At 40.7% G+C, this 17,757-nt stretch overlaps 1 protein-coding gene across 6 annotated transcripts in view; it reads left to right on the plus strand.

Annotated features, from left to right (window-relative positions):
- rps6ka5 (ribosomal protein S6 kinase, polypeptide 5) overlaps positions 1-17,757 on the plus strand; it is a 222,500-nt gene that overhangs the window by 69,188 nt on the left and 135,555 nt on the right. For 4 of the 6 annotated variants that reach the window (XM_043696941.1, XM_043696946.1, XM_043696944.1 and 1 more), the window contains one exon: positions 14,725-14,796. In XM_043696941.1, coding sequence (XP_043552876.1) covers positions 14,725-14,796 — 72 coding nt within the window. Of the gene's footprint in view, positions 1-12,569; positions 12,631-14,724; positions 14,797-17,757 lie in introns of all 6 variants that reach the window. The other 2 variants (XM_043696943.1, XM_043696942.1) reach the window with 1 other exon arrangement.

The following is a 17,757-nucleotide window of genomic DNA, read 5'->3' on the forward strand; positions in this document are numbered from 1 at the left end:
ACCTCAATTAGGTCCCCTGCCCTCCTTCTTTTTTCCACTGAAAGGAGACCGAGCTCAGTCAACCTCTCTTTGTTAGATAAGTCCTCCATTCCAGGCAGCATCCTGGTAAACCTCCTCTGAACCCTCTCTAAAGCATCCACATCTTTCCTATAATAGGGTGACCAGAACTGGACACAGTATTCCAAGTGCGGTCTAACCCAAGTTTTATAGAGCTGCAACAAGATCTCATGACTCTTAAACTTAATCCCCCTGTTAATGAAAGCCAAAACACCATATGCTTTCTTAACAACCCTGTCCACTTGGGTGGCCATTTTAAGGGATCTATGTACCTGCACACCAAGATCCCTCTGTTCCTCCACACTGCCAAGAATCCTATCCTTAATCCTGTACTCAGCTTTCAAATTTGACCTTCCAAAGTGCATCACCTCGCATTTATCCAGGTTGAACTCCATCTGCCACCTCTCAGCCCATCTCTGCATCCTGTCAATGTCCCGCTGACAGCCCTCTACAACAGCCCTCTATACTGTCAACGACACCTCCAACCTTTGTGTCGTCTGCAAACTTGCTGACCGATTCTTCAATCCCCTCATCCAATTCATTAATAAAAATTACAAACAATTACAAAAATTACAAAATTAATCTCTTTTTCTGGCTCATACCCCTGAAGACTATAGTAAAACAAGTGAATATCTGAATACTGCATAAATGTTATGAATATTTCTGACTCAACTGCACTTTCAGGAAGTGTGTTCCAGACCCACACCACCACTTTTTAAAGTGAAAAGAAATCTCTACTCTTCTGTTAGACTTCTGTCTCTTATCTGCTTGCTGCTTATTGGTTCATCTACTACAGTGCCTTCCTATGCAAAAAACACAGCAGCATAATGATGATATCACTGCATTAGTAGTGCAGAAGTCCAGTCTAGTGCTTTATGGACGTGGGTTCAAACCTCACCTAAGCCACTAATTTTAGAATTTCAATTTAAAAGAGCGAGATAGGAGGATCTTGTGCTTCTGAAACTGTGTGATTGAGACTGGGAGCAGCAACGTTATAATGAGAAGGGTGCACTTTTGTAAGAAGGGCAGTGGCAGCAGAAGATAAAGCCAGTGACTAAGACTCCCTGCAACCTGTTTCTGCCTGTCAGAACTGAAATGTTGCATCATAGGAAAACAGGTAAGCGATTGGTGGGTTTTTCTTCCCTCTCTTTTTTGATTGACCAAGTGGTTTAAATCTCGAGACAATATTAGAGTTAAGTAACGAAATTCACCTAAAAAATGTTTAAGTTCAAAGTAATTAAATAGAATAAGGTGCTGACAGATGGTGTATTGCAGCTGTAGTATGTGGTAAATAATGGACAATTAGCTGACAGACTTTGACAAAGAGTTAATGAGCTGGATTCTGAGCTGCAGACTCTGTGGCACATCAGGAAGAGTGAGAGCTACATGGACACTGTTTCAGGAGACAGTTACACCCCTTGGATTAATTACATCAAATTTGGTCCATAACCAGGGACAGGAGTATGTAGCTGAGTGAGGCAGTTATGAGAATCCAGACTTTAGCTTTGGAGGATCCCCAGCCAGTGACCTGTCCAAAAGGTGCAAGGCTCTCCCTCCCTGTGGACAAGGGCAAGGATGATGAGCAAACTGAACATGGAAAGGTGGTCAACTAGGGGGAGACAAGAGAATTGTAGTAGTGACAAGAGAAAGCATTGTTAGAGGAATAGATACTGTTTTCTGCAGCAAAATCCCAAAGATTGTGTTCCCTACCTGTTGCCAAGGTTCAGGCATCTCTTCTCGGCTAGTGAGAAACTTGGAGTGGGAGAGGAAGGATCAGTTGTCATAATCCATGTTGGTACCAATGATATGGATAGGACTAGAAAAGAGGGTCTGCTGAAGGATTACAAACAGCTCTGAGCTAAAATTAAAAAGCAGAACCACAAAGAGAGTAATCTCCCAATTACTACTTGATATGTGTGTAAATTGGCCTGAGGTAAATAAGGTTAGAGAGGTAAATATGTGACTCAAAGATTGATGTGGGCAAAATGCGTTCCAATTTCTGGGGCACTGGGCCACCAGCGCTGGAAAAGAAAGCTGCTCATTTGGAACAGACTTCATTTGAAACATGCTCAAATGTGAATCATATAACTAGGTTGTAGGCAGGGCTTTAAACTAATTAGTGCAGGGGTGGGTTCAATTGAAGGAAAGTTTCAAAAAGTCAAAAATAAAAGAGAGCAGAGGTACAGGGTAGTGAAGAGACGAACCACAATCAAAGTGTGACAGGAGGGGGAAGAAAATATATGCAGAAGAAAGCAGTAGAAGTTAGAACCCAAGTATTAATGGTAAAAAGTCAGAGTTTAAGGCTTTATATCTGAAAATATGTAGCACTTCTAATAAAATAGCTGGGTTGATGGCACAAATAAAACTAAATGAATATGACTTGATAGCTAAGCTTAGAAGAAATGGGTGATGAAGACTGGAAACTCAATATTCAAGGGTATTTGGCATTGTGGAAGAAAAAGCAAAAATAGGATAGGAGGTGGTGTAGCTTTGCTAATGAAGGAAGGTACCAGTGTGGTGGAGAGTAATGAACTGGATGCATTTGATCCATGCCTTTTGGATGGAAATTAAACATAACAAGTGAAATAAGTTATGGGTGACAGTCATCTGTTGATACCAAAGAGTTTCCTCACCATACAACAAATCAGGAAATAATGGAGGCACATAAGAAGGGTACGATAATTGCCATGGGCGATTTTAATGTGCATATTGACTGGACAAATCATATGGACAAGGGTAACATAGCAAATGAATTAGTAGAGTGAATCAGGGATTGTTTCTTAAAGTACTACATTGTAGAACCCACATGGGACAGGCTGTTTTGGATCTAATACTATGTAATCAGGTAGGATTAATAAGAGATCTTGTAGTTAGGGTTCCTCTAGAGGTAGTGATCCTAAGATGGTAGAAATTCAAATTCCAGTTGAAGGAGAGCAACTCTTGTCTCAAACCAGTCTCATCAATTTCAATGATAACAGTTAATGAAGAATGAAGAAAAGGTTAGCTAAAGCGGACTGGGAAGAATGTCTAAGAGGGGCATACATAGATGAGCAGAGGCAGACATTTAAATAGATAATTCAGCAAAAAATTATTTTGGTCAAAAAAGAACTCAATGAGCAGCACAAGCCACCTGTGCCTGACAAAAGGCTATGCCAGTATTTATTGTCTATCTCTTTTTGCCCTTGAGAAAGTGACAAAGAATATTTGTCTTGAACCCCTGCATTTTTTGGCGTGAGTGGACACCCAGTCTAGTTTGGGAGAGAGTTCCACGATTTTGACCCATTGACCATGAAGCTGATATATTTCCAAATTAAGATGGTGAATGGCTTGCAGTGCAAATTACAGATAATGGTATTTCCATGTTCTGGTGTCCTTACTCTTGTCTTTGTCCTTTGGAATGTCCATGACTATGGCTTTGGATTACGCCTTTGGAAGTTTCTAAGGACCCTTGATAAATTTCTGCAGTGAATCTTGTAGATGTTGTACACTGATGGTGGAGGGACTGAATGTTTATTCGTGGATATAGTGCCTTTTGAATGAGCTGCTTTGTCCTGGATGGTGTCAAGCTTCTTGAGTGTTGGTGCTGCAGTCATCCAGACAAATGGGGAGTATTCCACTACACTCAGACAGTGTCTCACAATTAGGGGAGACTTTTGTGGTCATAATATTCTTTCACTATATCTGGGTTTTAGTAACTGGTACCTTGGGGAAGGTTAGACTCCTGATGACAGAAAATGCTGCAGCTCCTCGGGTTGTCAGGTGAATTAACCATTTTTTGTCTGCCACAATGTTGGCTGCCTGGAAAAGATAACACATTCTTTCCACATACTGGGCCCAATCCTCGACAGCAAGGTCAAACAAATCAAGCTTCACAAACAAAGGCATGATGTAAGAAATGCTTACCCCAACTCAAAAGATGACTATTACAAGCAAGTTTCAGCAGGATCATCTGTATCCTTGTCACCACTCACAGCGCCAGAGACCCGGGTTCAATTCCCGCCTCAGGCGACGGACTGTGTGGAATTTGCACGTTCTCCCCAAGTCTGCGTGGGTTTCCTCCGGGTGCTCTGGTTTCCCCCCACAGTCCAAAGATGTGCAGGTCAGGTGAATTGGCCATGCTAAATTGCTCATAGTGTTAGGTGAGGGGTAAATGTAGGAGTACGGGTGGGTTGCGCTTCGGCGGGTCGGTGTGGACTTGTTAGGCCGAAGGGCCTGTTTCCACACTGTAAGTAATCTAATCTAAGTGATAGAGCTAAGTGATTCCATGATCAATGGATCAGATCAAGGCTCTAGTCCTGCCACATCTAGTTGTGATTGAGAGTAAACAATTAAACAACTCGCTGGAAGAAGAGACACCACAAATGCCTATCTCATTGATAGGGGAGCTTAGAACATGAGTGTAAAAGGTAAGGCTGAAGCATTCACCACAGTCTTCAGCTGAAAATACCAAGTGGATAATCTGTCTTTGGCTCCTCCTGAAGTCCCCAGTATCACAGATACCAATCTTCAGCCAATTTGATTCACTCCATATGATATCAAGGAACAATTGGCGTCACTGGATACTGCGGGGCAGTGAACCCTGACAACATTCAGCAATAGTGCTGAAGATCTGTGCTCTAGAACTTGCTACTCTGCGAACCAAGTTGTTCCAGAACAGCTACAACACTGGTATCTGCCTGACCATTTGAAAAATTGTCCAGGTATGTCCTGCACACTAAAAGCCGAACAAATCCAAACTAGCCATTAGCATCCAATCAGAAATAAAAGGGACTTAAGGGGCAGTCTTTTCACGCAGAAGGTGGTGCATGTATGGGATGAGCTGCCAGAGGAAGTGCTGGAAGCTGGTACAATTACAACATTTAAAAGGCATCTGGATAGGTATATGAATAGGAAGGGTTTAGCAGGATATGGGCCAAGTGCGGGCAAATGGGACTAGATGAGGTTAGGATATCTTGTTGGCATGATCAAGTTGGACCGAAGGGTCTGTTTCCATGCTGTACATCTCTATGACTCTATCACTGTTGATCATTGTAAAGTGATGGAAGATGTCATCAACACTGTTGTCAAGTAGCAATTGTCTGCTCACTTATACTCAGTTTATGATTCACCAGGGCCACTCAGCTCCTGATTTTTTTACAGCCTTTGTCCAAATTTGGACAAAAGAGCTAAATTCCAGAGATTGGGTGAGAGTGACTGCCCTTGAAATTTGACTAAGTTTGGCATCAAGGAGCTCTATCAAAACTGGAGTCAATGGGAATCTGTGGAAAACTCTTTTCTAGTGGTTGGAGTCATGCCTAGTGCAAAGGAAGATAATTGTAATGTTCTGGTCAGTCATCTCAGCAACAGGACATTGCTTCATCAATGTCCTTCCCTCTGTCACTTCCTGATGCTGCCTGGTTTGCTGTGTTCTTCCAGCCTCCTGCCCATCTACATAAGGTTAGAAGTGGGCATGTTCACTGATTACTGCAGAATGTTTAGCACCATTTGCAATTCCTCCGATACCAAAGCAATCTGTGCCTAAATGCAATTAGATCTGAACAATATCCAAGCTTGGGATGACAAATCAAAAGAAGATACCACTGAATTGCCAAGTAATGACTATTTCCAACAAGCAAGAATCTAGGCACTGTCCTTGATAGTCAGTGGTATCACCATTGATAAATGCAGCAGTCTCGACATCCTGGGGATTACCAGAAACTGAACTGGACTAACTATATAAGTACTGGGCTACAAGAGTGGATCAGAGGCTAGGAATCCTGCGGTGATGAACTCACTCACTAACTAACTCACACGCCTCCAAATTAGAACTAAGCAGACTGCTTGATTAACACTGCAACCACATATGTTCAGTTCCTCCACCTGGTCTTTTTCAATATATAATTTCAGTTGCATCACACTGTAAACTTTTGCTATAAATTCTGTGTCTTACGATCTGATAGTCCAAAACCACCTGATGAAGGAGCAGCGCTCCGAAAGCTAGTGCTTCCAAATAAATCTGTTGGACTATAAGCTGGTGTTGTGTGATTTTTAATTTTGTACACCCCAGTCCAACACTGGCACCTCCAAATTAGAACTAAGCAGACTGCTTGATTGACATTGCAACCACATACGTTCAGTTCCTCCACCACTGATTCTCGGGAGCAGCAGTGTGCATCGTCTTTAAGATGTATGGAGAAAATAACTGAGGGTACTAAGACAGTACCTTCCAAACCCATGACCATTACTGTTTGGGTGGACAAGAGCTGCAGAAATGTGGGAGCACCACCACCTGCAAATTCCTTTCCAAGCCACTCAGCATCCAGAGTTGGAAATATATTGCCATTCCTTCAGTGTTGTTGTATTAAAGTCCTGAAACTTCCTTCTGCCCTTATGGGTGTACCTACTCCAAGTTGACTGCAATGGTTCAAAAAGTGTTGCCATCAATATCTTCTCAATGAGGCATGGTCAGTAAATGCATGGCCTAGACCGCAATACCACATCCTGTGAGTGAGTTTTTTTTTAAAAAATCTATCCCTTTTTAAGTATTTTTATGTGTCTCAATATGATCACCTTTTCTTCGAAACTCTTAAAGGTCAGTCTCTCTTCGTAGGACAGTCTTGGTATCTTGGGAGCAAATCTGGTGAATCATTTTTGCATTCTGTCTATGGCAGTAATATCGATCCTAAGCTGAGTAAATCAACACTGCGCAGTACTCCAAGAACAAACTAACCAACCTCGTATACAATTGAAGCATGACTTCAGTACTCATAGAAGATAGAACATTACTGCGCAGTGCAGGCCCTTTGGCTCTCGATATTGCACCGATCTGTGAAACCAATCTGAAGCCCACCTACACTATTTCATTCTCGTCCATATGCCGATCCAATGACCATTTAAATGCCCGTAATGTTGACAAGTCTATTACTATTACAGGCAGTGCGTTCCACGCCCCTGCTATTCTCTGAGTAAAAACACTAGCTCTGACATCAGTCCTATATCTATCACCCCTCAATTTAAAGCTACATCCCCTCGTGCTAACCCTCTGATTATCTTACATGTCTCAATTAAGTCATCGCTCAACCTTCTCTCTTACGAAAACAGTCACAAGTCCCTCAGCCTTTCCTCTTAAGACCTATCCTCCATACCAGGTAACATCCTAGTAAATCTTCTCTGAACCCTTTTCAAGGTCCAAAGTTTCCACATTCTTCCTATGGTGCAGTGACCAGAACTGTATGCAATAGTCTATGTGCGGCTGCACCAGAGTTTTGTACAGCTGCAGCATGATCTCATGGTTCTGAAACTCAATCCCTCTACCAATAAAAGTTAACATACCGTATGCCTTCTTAACAACCCTACCAACCTGGGTGACAACTTTCAAGGATCTATGTACTTGGACACCAAAATCTCTCTGCTCATCTATACTACTAAGAATCTTACTAATAGTCAGTATTCTGCATTCCTGTTACTCCTTCCAAAGTGAATCACCTCACACTTTTCTACATTAAACTCCATTTGCCACCTTTCAACCCAGCTCTGCATCTTATATCTATGTCTCTCTCTAACCTGCAACATCCTTCATCACCATCCACAACTCTATTGACCTTAGTGTCATCCGCAAATTTACTAACCCATCCTTCTATGCCCTCATCCAAGTCATTTATAAAAATGACAAACAGCAGTGGCCCCAAAACAGATTCTTGCAGTACATCACTAGTAACTGAACTCCAGGATGAACATTTCCTATCAACCACCACCCTATGTCTTCTTTCAGCTAGCCAATTTCTGATTCAAACTGCTAAATCACTATCAATCCCATGCCTCCATATTTTGTGCAGTAGCCTACCATGGGGAACCTTATCAAATGCCTTAGTGAAATCCATATACACCACATCAACTGCTTGACCCTCATCCAACTGTTTGGTCCCGTTCTCAAAGAACTCAATAAGGTTTGTGAGGCACGGCCTACCCTTCACAAAACCATGTAGTCTAACCCTAGTCAACTTATTCCTTTCCAGATGATTATAAATCCTAACTCTTTTATAGCCCTTTCCAACACTTTACCCACAATCCAAATAAGGCTCACAGGTCTATAATTTCCAGGGTTGTCTCTACAACCCTTCTTGAAGAAGGGGACAACATTTGCTATCCTCCAGTCTTCTGGCATTATTCCTGTCAACAATGCCGATATAAAGATCAAAGCCAAAGGCTCAGCAATCTCCTCCCTGGCTTCCCAGAGAATCCTCAAATAAATCCCATCCAGCCTAGGGGACTTATCTATTTTTACACTTTATTGAATTGCTAACACCTTCTCCTTGTGAACCTCAATTCCATCTACTCCTGTACTCAAATCCTCTTGCAGTAAAAGCTAATGGAATAATAACTAATCCTAATTGCTTGCTTCATTTGATAATTTCATAGTCACCACTGTTGACGTTAGCTTAGAATAGAAGATTTTTTAATTGAATTTAAATTTCAGTATCGCCTGTTGTGGTGGGATTGGAACTCATATTCCTCAGGGCATTAGCATCAATCTTTGGGTTACTAGCTTAGTGACTTACCAACACACCACTATCTCCCACTATGTATTTGGGTAGTTAAAATCCCTTACTGTTACTGCCTTATTCTTACACTGCTCAGACGTTTGATTGGCAGCCTAGGGTAGACACAAAATAGCATGTTTGTGTTTTTACTTCTACCCATACGCCTTGGTTTGATGATTCTTCACTCCTCACTATTATAATCAATTCCTTGATTAATATTATGAACCCCCTCCTTTTCTACCCCCTCTTTGACTTGTCTATAACCTCTAATCAGGAATGTTGAGCTGCTAATTCTGCGCACCTTTCATCCAAGTATCAGTCATAACTATATCATACTCGCTCACGCCTCGTTGTGCCCGCAGCTCACCTCTGTTATTCCTCAGGCTCCTTGCATTAAATGTATTTCATATAATGTGCTAAACTCACTTCTTTCTTATCTGGTTTATGTGTCCCTGCCTTCCAGAGTCACTCATTTGTGTTTTAACTTTTAATTCCAGCTCAACTTGTCTCTACTCTCAATGACTTGTCAAGATCCATTCCCATGCCAGTGTAGTTTTAATCTGCTCCAGTAGCACTAGCAGAATTCCTGGCTAGGATGTTATTCCTGCTCCTGTTCAGGTGTAACATGTTCAAGTTGTTCATGTCCCATTCCCCCTAGAAATCAAAATTGCTGGCGAAACTTCACGTGTCCTCAGCAAGTCCTTAGAAACATTAACTCTGTTTTCTCCACATAGTTGCTTATTCTTATTCTGGTGAGTTTTTCCAGCAATTTCTGTTTGTGTTTCAGACTTCTAGCATCCTCAGCTCTTGATTTCATGAACCCCTCCCCAGAAATGGGACTGCAGGTTTCCCTCACTGTCTGCCTGGTCCTCTTCTTCTGGCTTTTATGTCACTTATTTCCTCTCAGCCTGCACTTTCTTAAGCTGTAGAGTGACTGTGTTCTGAAACATGCAATCCGTAAACCCATGAGCCTTGTGAATACACTATGTGCCTCCATTTGCCACTCAATTTCCAAAATCCAGAGCTTGAATTGCTTCAGCTGGAGGTACAATGAGCACACATGGTCATCCAGACTGCCAGGAGCATCTGGGGTTGCCCACATACTGCAGAATGTGCACATCAAAGACCTGAACTAAATATAATTTAGGCTTTTGCTTTTATTTTACCCTTACCCCTATTTAAGTATAGACTAGAAAAATTGTCTTCTTGTTTATGTGTCAGTCCCACTCAGGTCCCCCTCTAGTCTCTGTGAGGGCCTTAACAGGGTCTTGGCTGATTACTTTCCTCAGAGTCCTGATCTTGCTCACTGCTCCCTGTACAGTGTGCAGTTAAATATACAGCAGTACACAGCAACACTAAAAGATTTACCCCTTATCCATTGACTGTGAACCCTGGTTCTGGATTGTTTATAATCGAGAACATCCTTTCTGCATCTACCCTGTCTAGGACCAACTCTTGCTGAGAAATAATGCTACATCAACAATGCACATTGATGATATGCAAATTGATCACTCTTTTCAGGGACTTAAAAGATGAACTTTGATTTGCAAAACTCCAGAACTTCTTGATTTATACTGCTCCATCATTTCCCTGCCAGGCATGACAGCTTACCAATACTATCCCTGATACTTACAAGATATTTTTGCATTAGTTGCTTACTTAAATCACCAAGAAAGTTAAACCTCATGACAGGGTAAGAGCTCTTCTAATAAAGTAATATTTGTTGATACAATGCTATTTACCTGATTGACCTAGACAGGAAGCAATTTCTGCATGCAATAAGTTGTTAGTGATTTACAAATTTAATTTTTTTTTCATATTTCTTAGTCCAGTGTGTCTTCCCTTCGTTTCTCTTTCTGCATCTAATTTGACTCTAATTCACCCTGTTTTTCTTTGATTTCACTTTTTTTTCATCCTGTGTTGAGATAACTAGATACTCTGTCGGAACCATAATTGAGCAAGGTCTCGGATGTCCTCTTTTCCACATTACCAGTGCACACTTCCAAAAAAGTTACGTTGAAAATTATATTTGAGCTGAAGAATGCTGGAAAAAAATCTAAATAATAGTGGTGCCACAATATCTCTGTTCAAGCAATACTGGCCCATTATAAAGGGCAACTTGTATGTACTTATTTTAACATAACAAATATTAGTTGATTAATATAAAAGTAAGTCTACTGCCATTCATTTTCTTTTACAATTATTCACTGAGTACAGCAGACCACTATAGCAACTCTAGTTTTAATTTGATTTGATTTATTAGTGTCACATTTATCGAGATATGATGAAAACTATTTTGCTTGCTATCCTGGCAATCATACATTGCACAGATACATCAGGGCAATAGAACAGAATGTGGAATATAGTGCTTTAGCTACAGAGAAGGTGCAGAGAAAGATCAATTTTAATATTTAAGAGGGCTGTTCATAAGTTTGTTAACAGCAGGGAAGAAGCTGTTCTTAAATTTGTTGGTATGTACTTTAAAACTTATGTATTTTCTGTCTGATGGTCGAGGGTGGAAGAGAGTAATGGAATGGAAGGGTCTTTGATTATATTGGCTGCTTCCCCAAGGCAGCAGAAAGTATAGATGGCGTCAGTGGATGGAAGGCTGGTTTGTGTGATGGACTGGGCTACGTTCACAACTCTGTAATTTCTTGCAATCTTGGATAGAGCAGTTGTCATACCAAGCTGTGATGCATCTAAATAGGATACATTCTATGGTGTATCTATAAAAATTGGTAAGAGTCATTTTGGATATACCAGATTTTCTTAGCCTTCTGAGCAAGTAGAGGTGTTAGTGTGCTTTTTGACCATAGCTTCTACATGGATAGATCAAGACAGATTGTTGGTCATATTTACTCCTAGGAACTTGAAGCTTTCAACCATCTTCACCTCCGCACTATTGGTACAGACAGGAGGGTATCCTCCAGTCCACTTCCTGAGGTCAAGGATCAGCTCCTCTGTTTTGCTGGCATTGAGGGAAAGATTGTTATCAAATAGCATGCCACTAAGCTCTCAATTGATCTCCTGTACTATATCACATCTGAATCAGGTGACTCTAAGCATCCATCAAGGGATTACATTTTGGATCTTTCCTAATTTGTACAGTTAAGCTGTTGCTGGATAACACCTTTACCTTGCTATTACTGTTCTGAATTTGGGTATACATTTTCTCCCTAGCAAGTAATTTTCAGCTGTACATTTTGATAAAGAGGTAGCCAATGACTTATTAACTTCATCATTAACTTGCATTAAAAGTGGCCCTTTGACCCATTTATGAATTCGCGTAATGCACAGTGAACAATGTTCTGGCCAGGATAGCCATTGTATTTGAGGATTTCACCAAAACGCTTGTAAAGTGTTGAGGATCCTATTTACATGTTCCCTGATAAAGCAATTTTCTAGCATGCGAAGCTATAAAAATCCCAATGTGTACGTTGTTGCAAGAATATAACTGTGCTGGTGTGCTGCCAGGTACGGAGGTTGCACATCAGGTGATTGGCTGATTGACTTAACAGTGTACTGCTTCAGTTGTTCATAATAAGCAGAGTACATACCCTACTCGATCAGCCCACGCTTACAAAGCCCAACACAAAACATCCAGTGTTAGACGTGATGCATTGCTGAGCAATCCTCAATGTGCTAATTGCTGCACTAACAACCAATTCGAGATGATCATCAAAGTAGTCAAATGGCTTATTTAATCTTTCTAAAGGTTACGTACATTCACATACACTGATCCATTCTTTTCAAACAAATGGATGTGTTCAAGCCTTACATATTGTTTGAATTAGTATGGTGTTTGGGAAGGCTGCCTTTCCCTATTACTTTTGCCATAGTGACACCTTGGCCACTCAGCGTCAACTTTCCAACCAGACCACATCCTTTTTCTTCTATTTTGTAAATTCTGATTATTTGAAATTTAGGATTCTTTTATTTAGCCTGATGAGTTCAAGGCGAGAAAATACTGCAGCAATATATCTCTCTTTTCAGCAACCTACTTTAAAGTTGAATATTTTCCACTGACCAGTGAGTTCAGCTCCTATATACAAATGTAAGTAAAGAAAATGTAATTCTTGGGGTACAGCAGTAATGATGAGCAGTTTTGATATTTTTTGAACCACTGTCTACTGCTGAGCCATGCCCCAGCATATCATAAGACAGCTGAATTATTTATAGAATAAAATCCAGCAAGATTTCCGACTTGATTTAATATAAAGTTAAATTGTACGTGACCTGAATTGGTGCAATTCTAAATATATCACCTTTGGTGAGTTTTAATCATGCCTCTTGGGAATGAGCTGTGTTTCAAAGTGTTGATTTAAGCAGTGAATTTGTAAGCTTTTAAAAAAGTGCAGCCTGTAGGCATTGATACATCTGTTTAATCTGGATGATCCATTCTCTTATATCAATGCCATTTTTTTTCAGTCTGATACCATGGGGTTTTGTCCCAGACCCAAATTAGCTTAAAACCCCTAATCCATTTTTAGAAATGCAGAAATATCTTCCTTAAATTGCTACCTTAGAAACAATATGAGCTTTATTGTCAAGTACACTTACAACTTGCTATATGGGAATGGGTCCAGCGTGAACCTCATGGATAGCAAGTGAGGCCAGTGTGGACTCGAGTGAGCCCTTACTTACTTTTTTGGGGCTAGCATGGGACCTGGCATTGGAATCACCGACTACTACATCAGTGTCGGCGAAGTAGGCTCAGTGATGAAATGTGGTACCTGAGGATTGGCGACTTCATCATGGATTGGGTCTGATGCTGACGATGGCAAAGCAGTGACGGAGGGCATCACAGTGACGTCGATTAGGTGGGCCCAACAGTGAGTGATGTGACTCAGACATTAGAGGGCCCAATGCAGGTGGTGGCGAGACCATGGCAGAGGAAAATCGGACCAGTGGCAAAAGATGGCGCCAGAAGAGTGGCAGTTTCAACATTGTTGGGTCCAGTGTAGATGGTGCTGAAAATGTGTTGCTGGAAAAGTGCAGCAGGTCAAGCAGCATCCAAGGAACAGGAGAATCGACATTTCGGGCATAAGCCCTTCTTCAGGATCTCCAGCATCTGCAGTCCTCACTTTCTCCAGTGTAGATGGTGGCCTAGCAGTGGAGGAGGGATGACGGTGAAGACATTGTTGTTGATGATGAGCTGGCTCAGGACTGATGGACTCTCTTTAAGCTATACTTTACTTTTTATTAAAACTATTCAAAATGGTGAGGGCTCGTGGAGACAGTGGAAAAACTTTTCACTGTATTTTGTTGTTGTTCTCATTGTAAAATAAAAATCGTTCATTCATATTTGAGGTCAGAGGGATTATGAAATACCTGTGAAGTCATAGCAATTGGTGGGGGAAATATGGACAATGAACTAATTAGATAGGTCTTTGGAGCAGCCCTACCTAGTATGGAAAACGTGATGTCAGGCTCTGAGCCAGATCAGATTAAGAGGACTGACCAATGGAAGGATTAGTGAAACAATAATGAAAGTTGCTGGGGGCATTCAGCAAGTCTCCTTCTTGAGAGAGAAGCAGTAAATAATTTTATATGAGGACGATTGATTGAAATAAGTCTTTGGAACTGATCATTCTCAAAATCTTTGCTCTTTGGACCATTAAGGAGAATAGTGACTAAAATATAATATAGTTTGTCCCCATGATTTTTAATACATGGGTCTGAACTAACTGAAAAATTATGCTTTCAGATAGTTCAAGTTAGCCCTCCTGTTAGATTCCAATTAGAGCCAAGTCACTCTTTACCTGTTTTGATTTCCAAAATATATTTGAAAGCTCAGTACCCAAATTACATGACACCACCAAGGATCAAAATATATTATTATGCTCATTACTTTCCTTTGAAGTTGTGATCAGTTAGCAGAGATACCTGTTTGCACATTATCAAATTGTAATCCTGTGCTACAGTTTAAAGTGTCCATTTAATGGCAGTTTGAATTCTATAGAATTAGTAGAATCCATCTCTGGCTCTTCCGGCCAATTTCTTTGTTTTGAGATAGCTAACCTAAATGCAGCATTCATCAATACCTAGACAGTGTCAAAGTATTGAAAGAAATGTAACAGAATTCAAATAAAAGAAAAACCAGAGTTTAAAAATAGGTTATCACTAACAAAGTTATGTTGTTTTGCAGCTAATTTAACAGGGCATGCAGAAAAAGTTGGGATAGAAAATTTTGAACTACTGAAGGTCCTTGGAACAGGAGGTAAGTAAAACATTTTTGCTATCTCATTTTATACAGTACTGCTACTTAATAATAGAGACAATCTCTGTTCTGGAGAAGAATTTATCTGGACTTGAGACATTAACTCTGTTTCTTTCTGTACAGATGCTGCCAAACCTGTTGAGTTTCTCCAGCATTCTCTGTGTTTATTTCAGATTTCTAGCATCTGCACTATTTTGCCTTTATTTGTTCTTACTTGGATGGACTGAGTTACTTGCACTCCCATGTAGTATGTATTAGTACTTTGTAAGGAAATAGACATCGCAGTGCAAATTGATTGGTACTTGTGAGTGAAAGATAACTTAACTTAAATAATTAATCCATTGTTGGGATGTTTTGAAATTTGATAGCTTGCTACATTTGTCCCAGTCACATTATTATTCTAAATATTTCTTGGAAGCAAATAGAGAGAACTTTGCATTAGGCATTTAATAACTTATTTACAATGCGTACACTGGCATTGATCTAGTATGTTTCTGTTTTTGGAGGCAAATTTCCTGTTCTGATTTGATAGACTTGCACTTCCTATTCCTTGTTGCCAGAAGCTGTATAGTTTAAAGCAAACAGGAAGACCCAAGAGGCACCAAGAGAGGGAATACAGAATGTTTAAAATCATTAACAGACAGTGTACATGGAGTTTAATTCTGTTTAGAACATGTTGCTAAAGGCCATTTGCTTGAGTGCAGACAGATTTAATTCTAATTCCACACAGCCATGTGCTTTCTGTTTCCTGTGAAAGTACTAAAGTACAGGTGCTGTTTCAGTGGTACAGTACACTGAATCACTTTTAAAATTGTTTTGTGAGCAATGGACCTGTATGAATTGTAAGTTGTCTCTCAGTAGATGAGAGATTATCATTTTCAGTTTAGTGCCATGATCTTGAGCAGTGGAGAATCTGGGTATAGAAGAGAAGCAGAAAGTCTGTGCTTGTCTATTTTGAATATTAATTGAATTATATTGTCTTGATGCTTTCATAGAAAAATCATTTTCTGGAATAATGTTCAGAGAACTGTTTCCCCATTTTTTCCCCCTATCTCTGTACTGACTACTTAGGTCTTCTCAGCTGGGTTTGTGGACATTAATGTGAAACATTGAAAAATTACAGACAGAGAAAGAGGCCAGTCGGCCCATCATTTTTGTAATAGCCAAAGAAAAGAGCCGTTCAGCCTAAACTCACTTTGGAGTCCTGTATGTTTTGCACTAGAAGTAAACACGCCAGTTTTTTTTCAGGTTTCCTCTGTTTCCAAATACTGCACCATCCTCAAAACTTCCCCTCAAGTCTCCTCAACTCCTGTCAACTTTTGTAAATTGGTGCATCATTGTTATTGACCTATCTGCTTGAGGCATTCAGTCCTTCCAATGAACTTTTATCTAGTTTCTCATAATTTCACACACATCAATTAAATTGTCACCTATGTTTCCTCTATTCCAAAGAATGTAACCTCAGCCTGAGTAATCTTTCCTTTATGGCAAAAATGTTCCAAAGCTGGTAAATTCCCTTAAGTCTCTTTTGCACCCTCTCTTGTGTGATTACATTTTTCCTGTACTGAGGTGATCAGATGCATAGAAACTAGGAGCAGGATTAGGCCAATCGGCCCTTTGAGCCTGCTCCTCCATTCAGCTGAGCCTGTATCTCAATGCCATCTTTTTTCTTTCTCCCCATACCCTTTTGATGCTTTTTAAATATAAAATTGTACCTATCTGTTTCTTGAATATATTCAGTAACTTGGCCACCACATCCTTCAGTGGTGGATAATTCCACAGGTTCACTAACCTTTGATTGAAGAAATGATTTCTCATCTCAGTCCTGAATGGCTTTCCTTATATCTTGATCTGTGTGCCCTCTGTATGTAGAATGCCCAATCAAGAAAAATATCCTCTCTGCATCTAGATTGTTCAGCTGAGATTAGATTATATTACAGTTTGGAAACAGGCCCTTCGGCCCAACAAGTCCACACCGACCCACCGAAGCATAACCCACCCATTCCCCTACCTAACACTATGGGCAATTTAGCATGGCCAATTCACCTGAGCTGCACATCTTTGGACTGTGGGAGGAAACCGGAGCACCCGGAGGAAACCCACGCAGACACGGGGAGAATGTGCAAACTCCACACAGTGAGTCGCCTGAGGCGGGAATTGAACCCGGGTCTCTGGCGCTGTGAGGCAGCAGTGCTAACCACTGTGCCACCGTGCCGCCCACAGCTGTGTAAGTTGGCATGGACGGGTTGGACTGAAGGGTCTGTTTCCATGCTGTACATCTCTATGACTCTATGTTTCAATCAGAACCCCTTTATCCTTTGAAACTCGAGTGAAATCAGGTGGAGTTGAACCAATCTCTCCTCCATAGGACAGTCCTGCCGTCCCTGCTATCAGGCTAGTGAACCTCCACTACACTCACTCTATGGCAAAAATATTTCCTTTCTTAGGTAGGGAGATCAAAACTGCATACAACACTCCAGATGGTGTCTCACCATGGTTCTGTATAACTGCAGTAAGACACGCTTACATCTGGACTCAAATCCTCTTGCAATCAAATCCAACTCTCCATTTGCCTTCCTAATTGCTTACTGTACCTACCTGTCTAATTTCAATGACCCTTCTGCAAGGGCACTCAGATGCCTTTGTATATCCACAGTTCTCAATAAATCACCATTTTAAAACTAATGTGCATAACTTCACATTTACCATGTTGTACTGCACCTGCCATGTGTTTGCCCATCCACTTAACTTGTCTGAATCATCTTGAAGTCTCCTTGCATCCTTAAGGGCTACGGGGAGAATGCGGGTAAGTGGAGTTGAAATGCCCATCAGCCATGATTGAATGGCAGAGTGGACTCGATGGGCCGAATGGCCTTACTTCCGCTCCTATGTCTTATGGTCTTATCCTCTTCACTACTCATAATCTTATACATTTTCATGTCATACAGTCATAGAGATGTA

This window comes from Chiloscyllium plagiosum, chromosome 10 (genome assembly GCF_004010195.1).
Source record: "Chiloscyllium plagiosum isolate BGI_BamShark_2017 chromosome 10, ASM401019v2, whole genome shotgun sequence".
Classification (NCBI taxonomy): Eukaryota; Metazoa; Chordata; class Chondrichthyes; order Orectolobiformes; family Hemiscylliidae; genus Chiloscyllium; species Chiloscyllium plagiosum.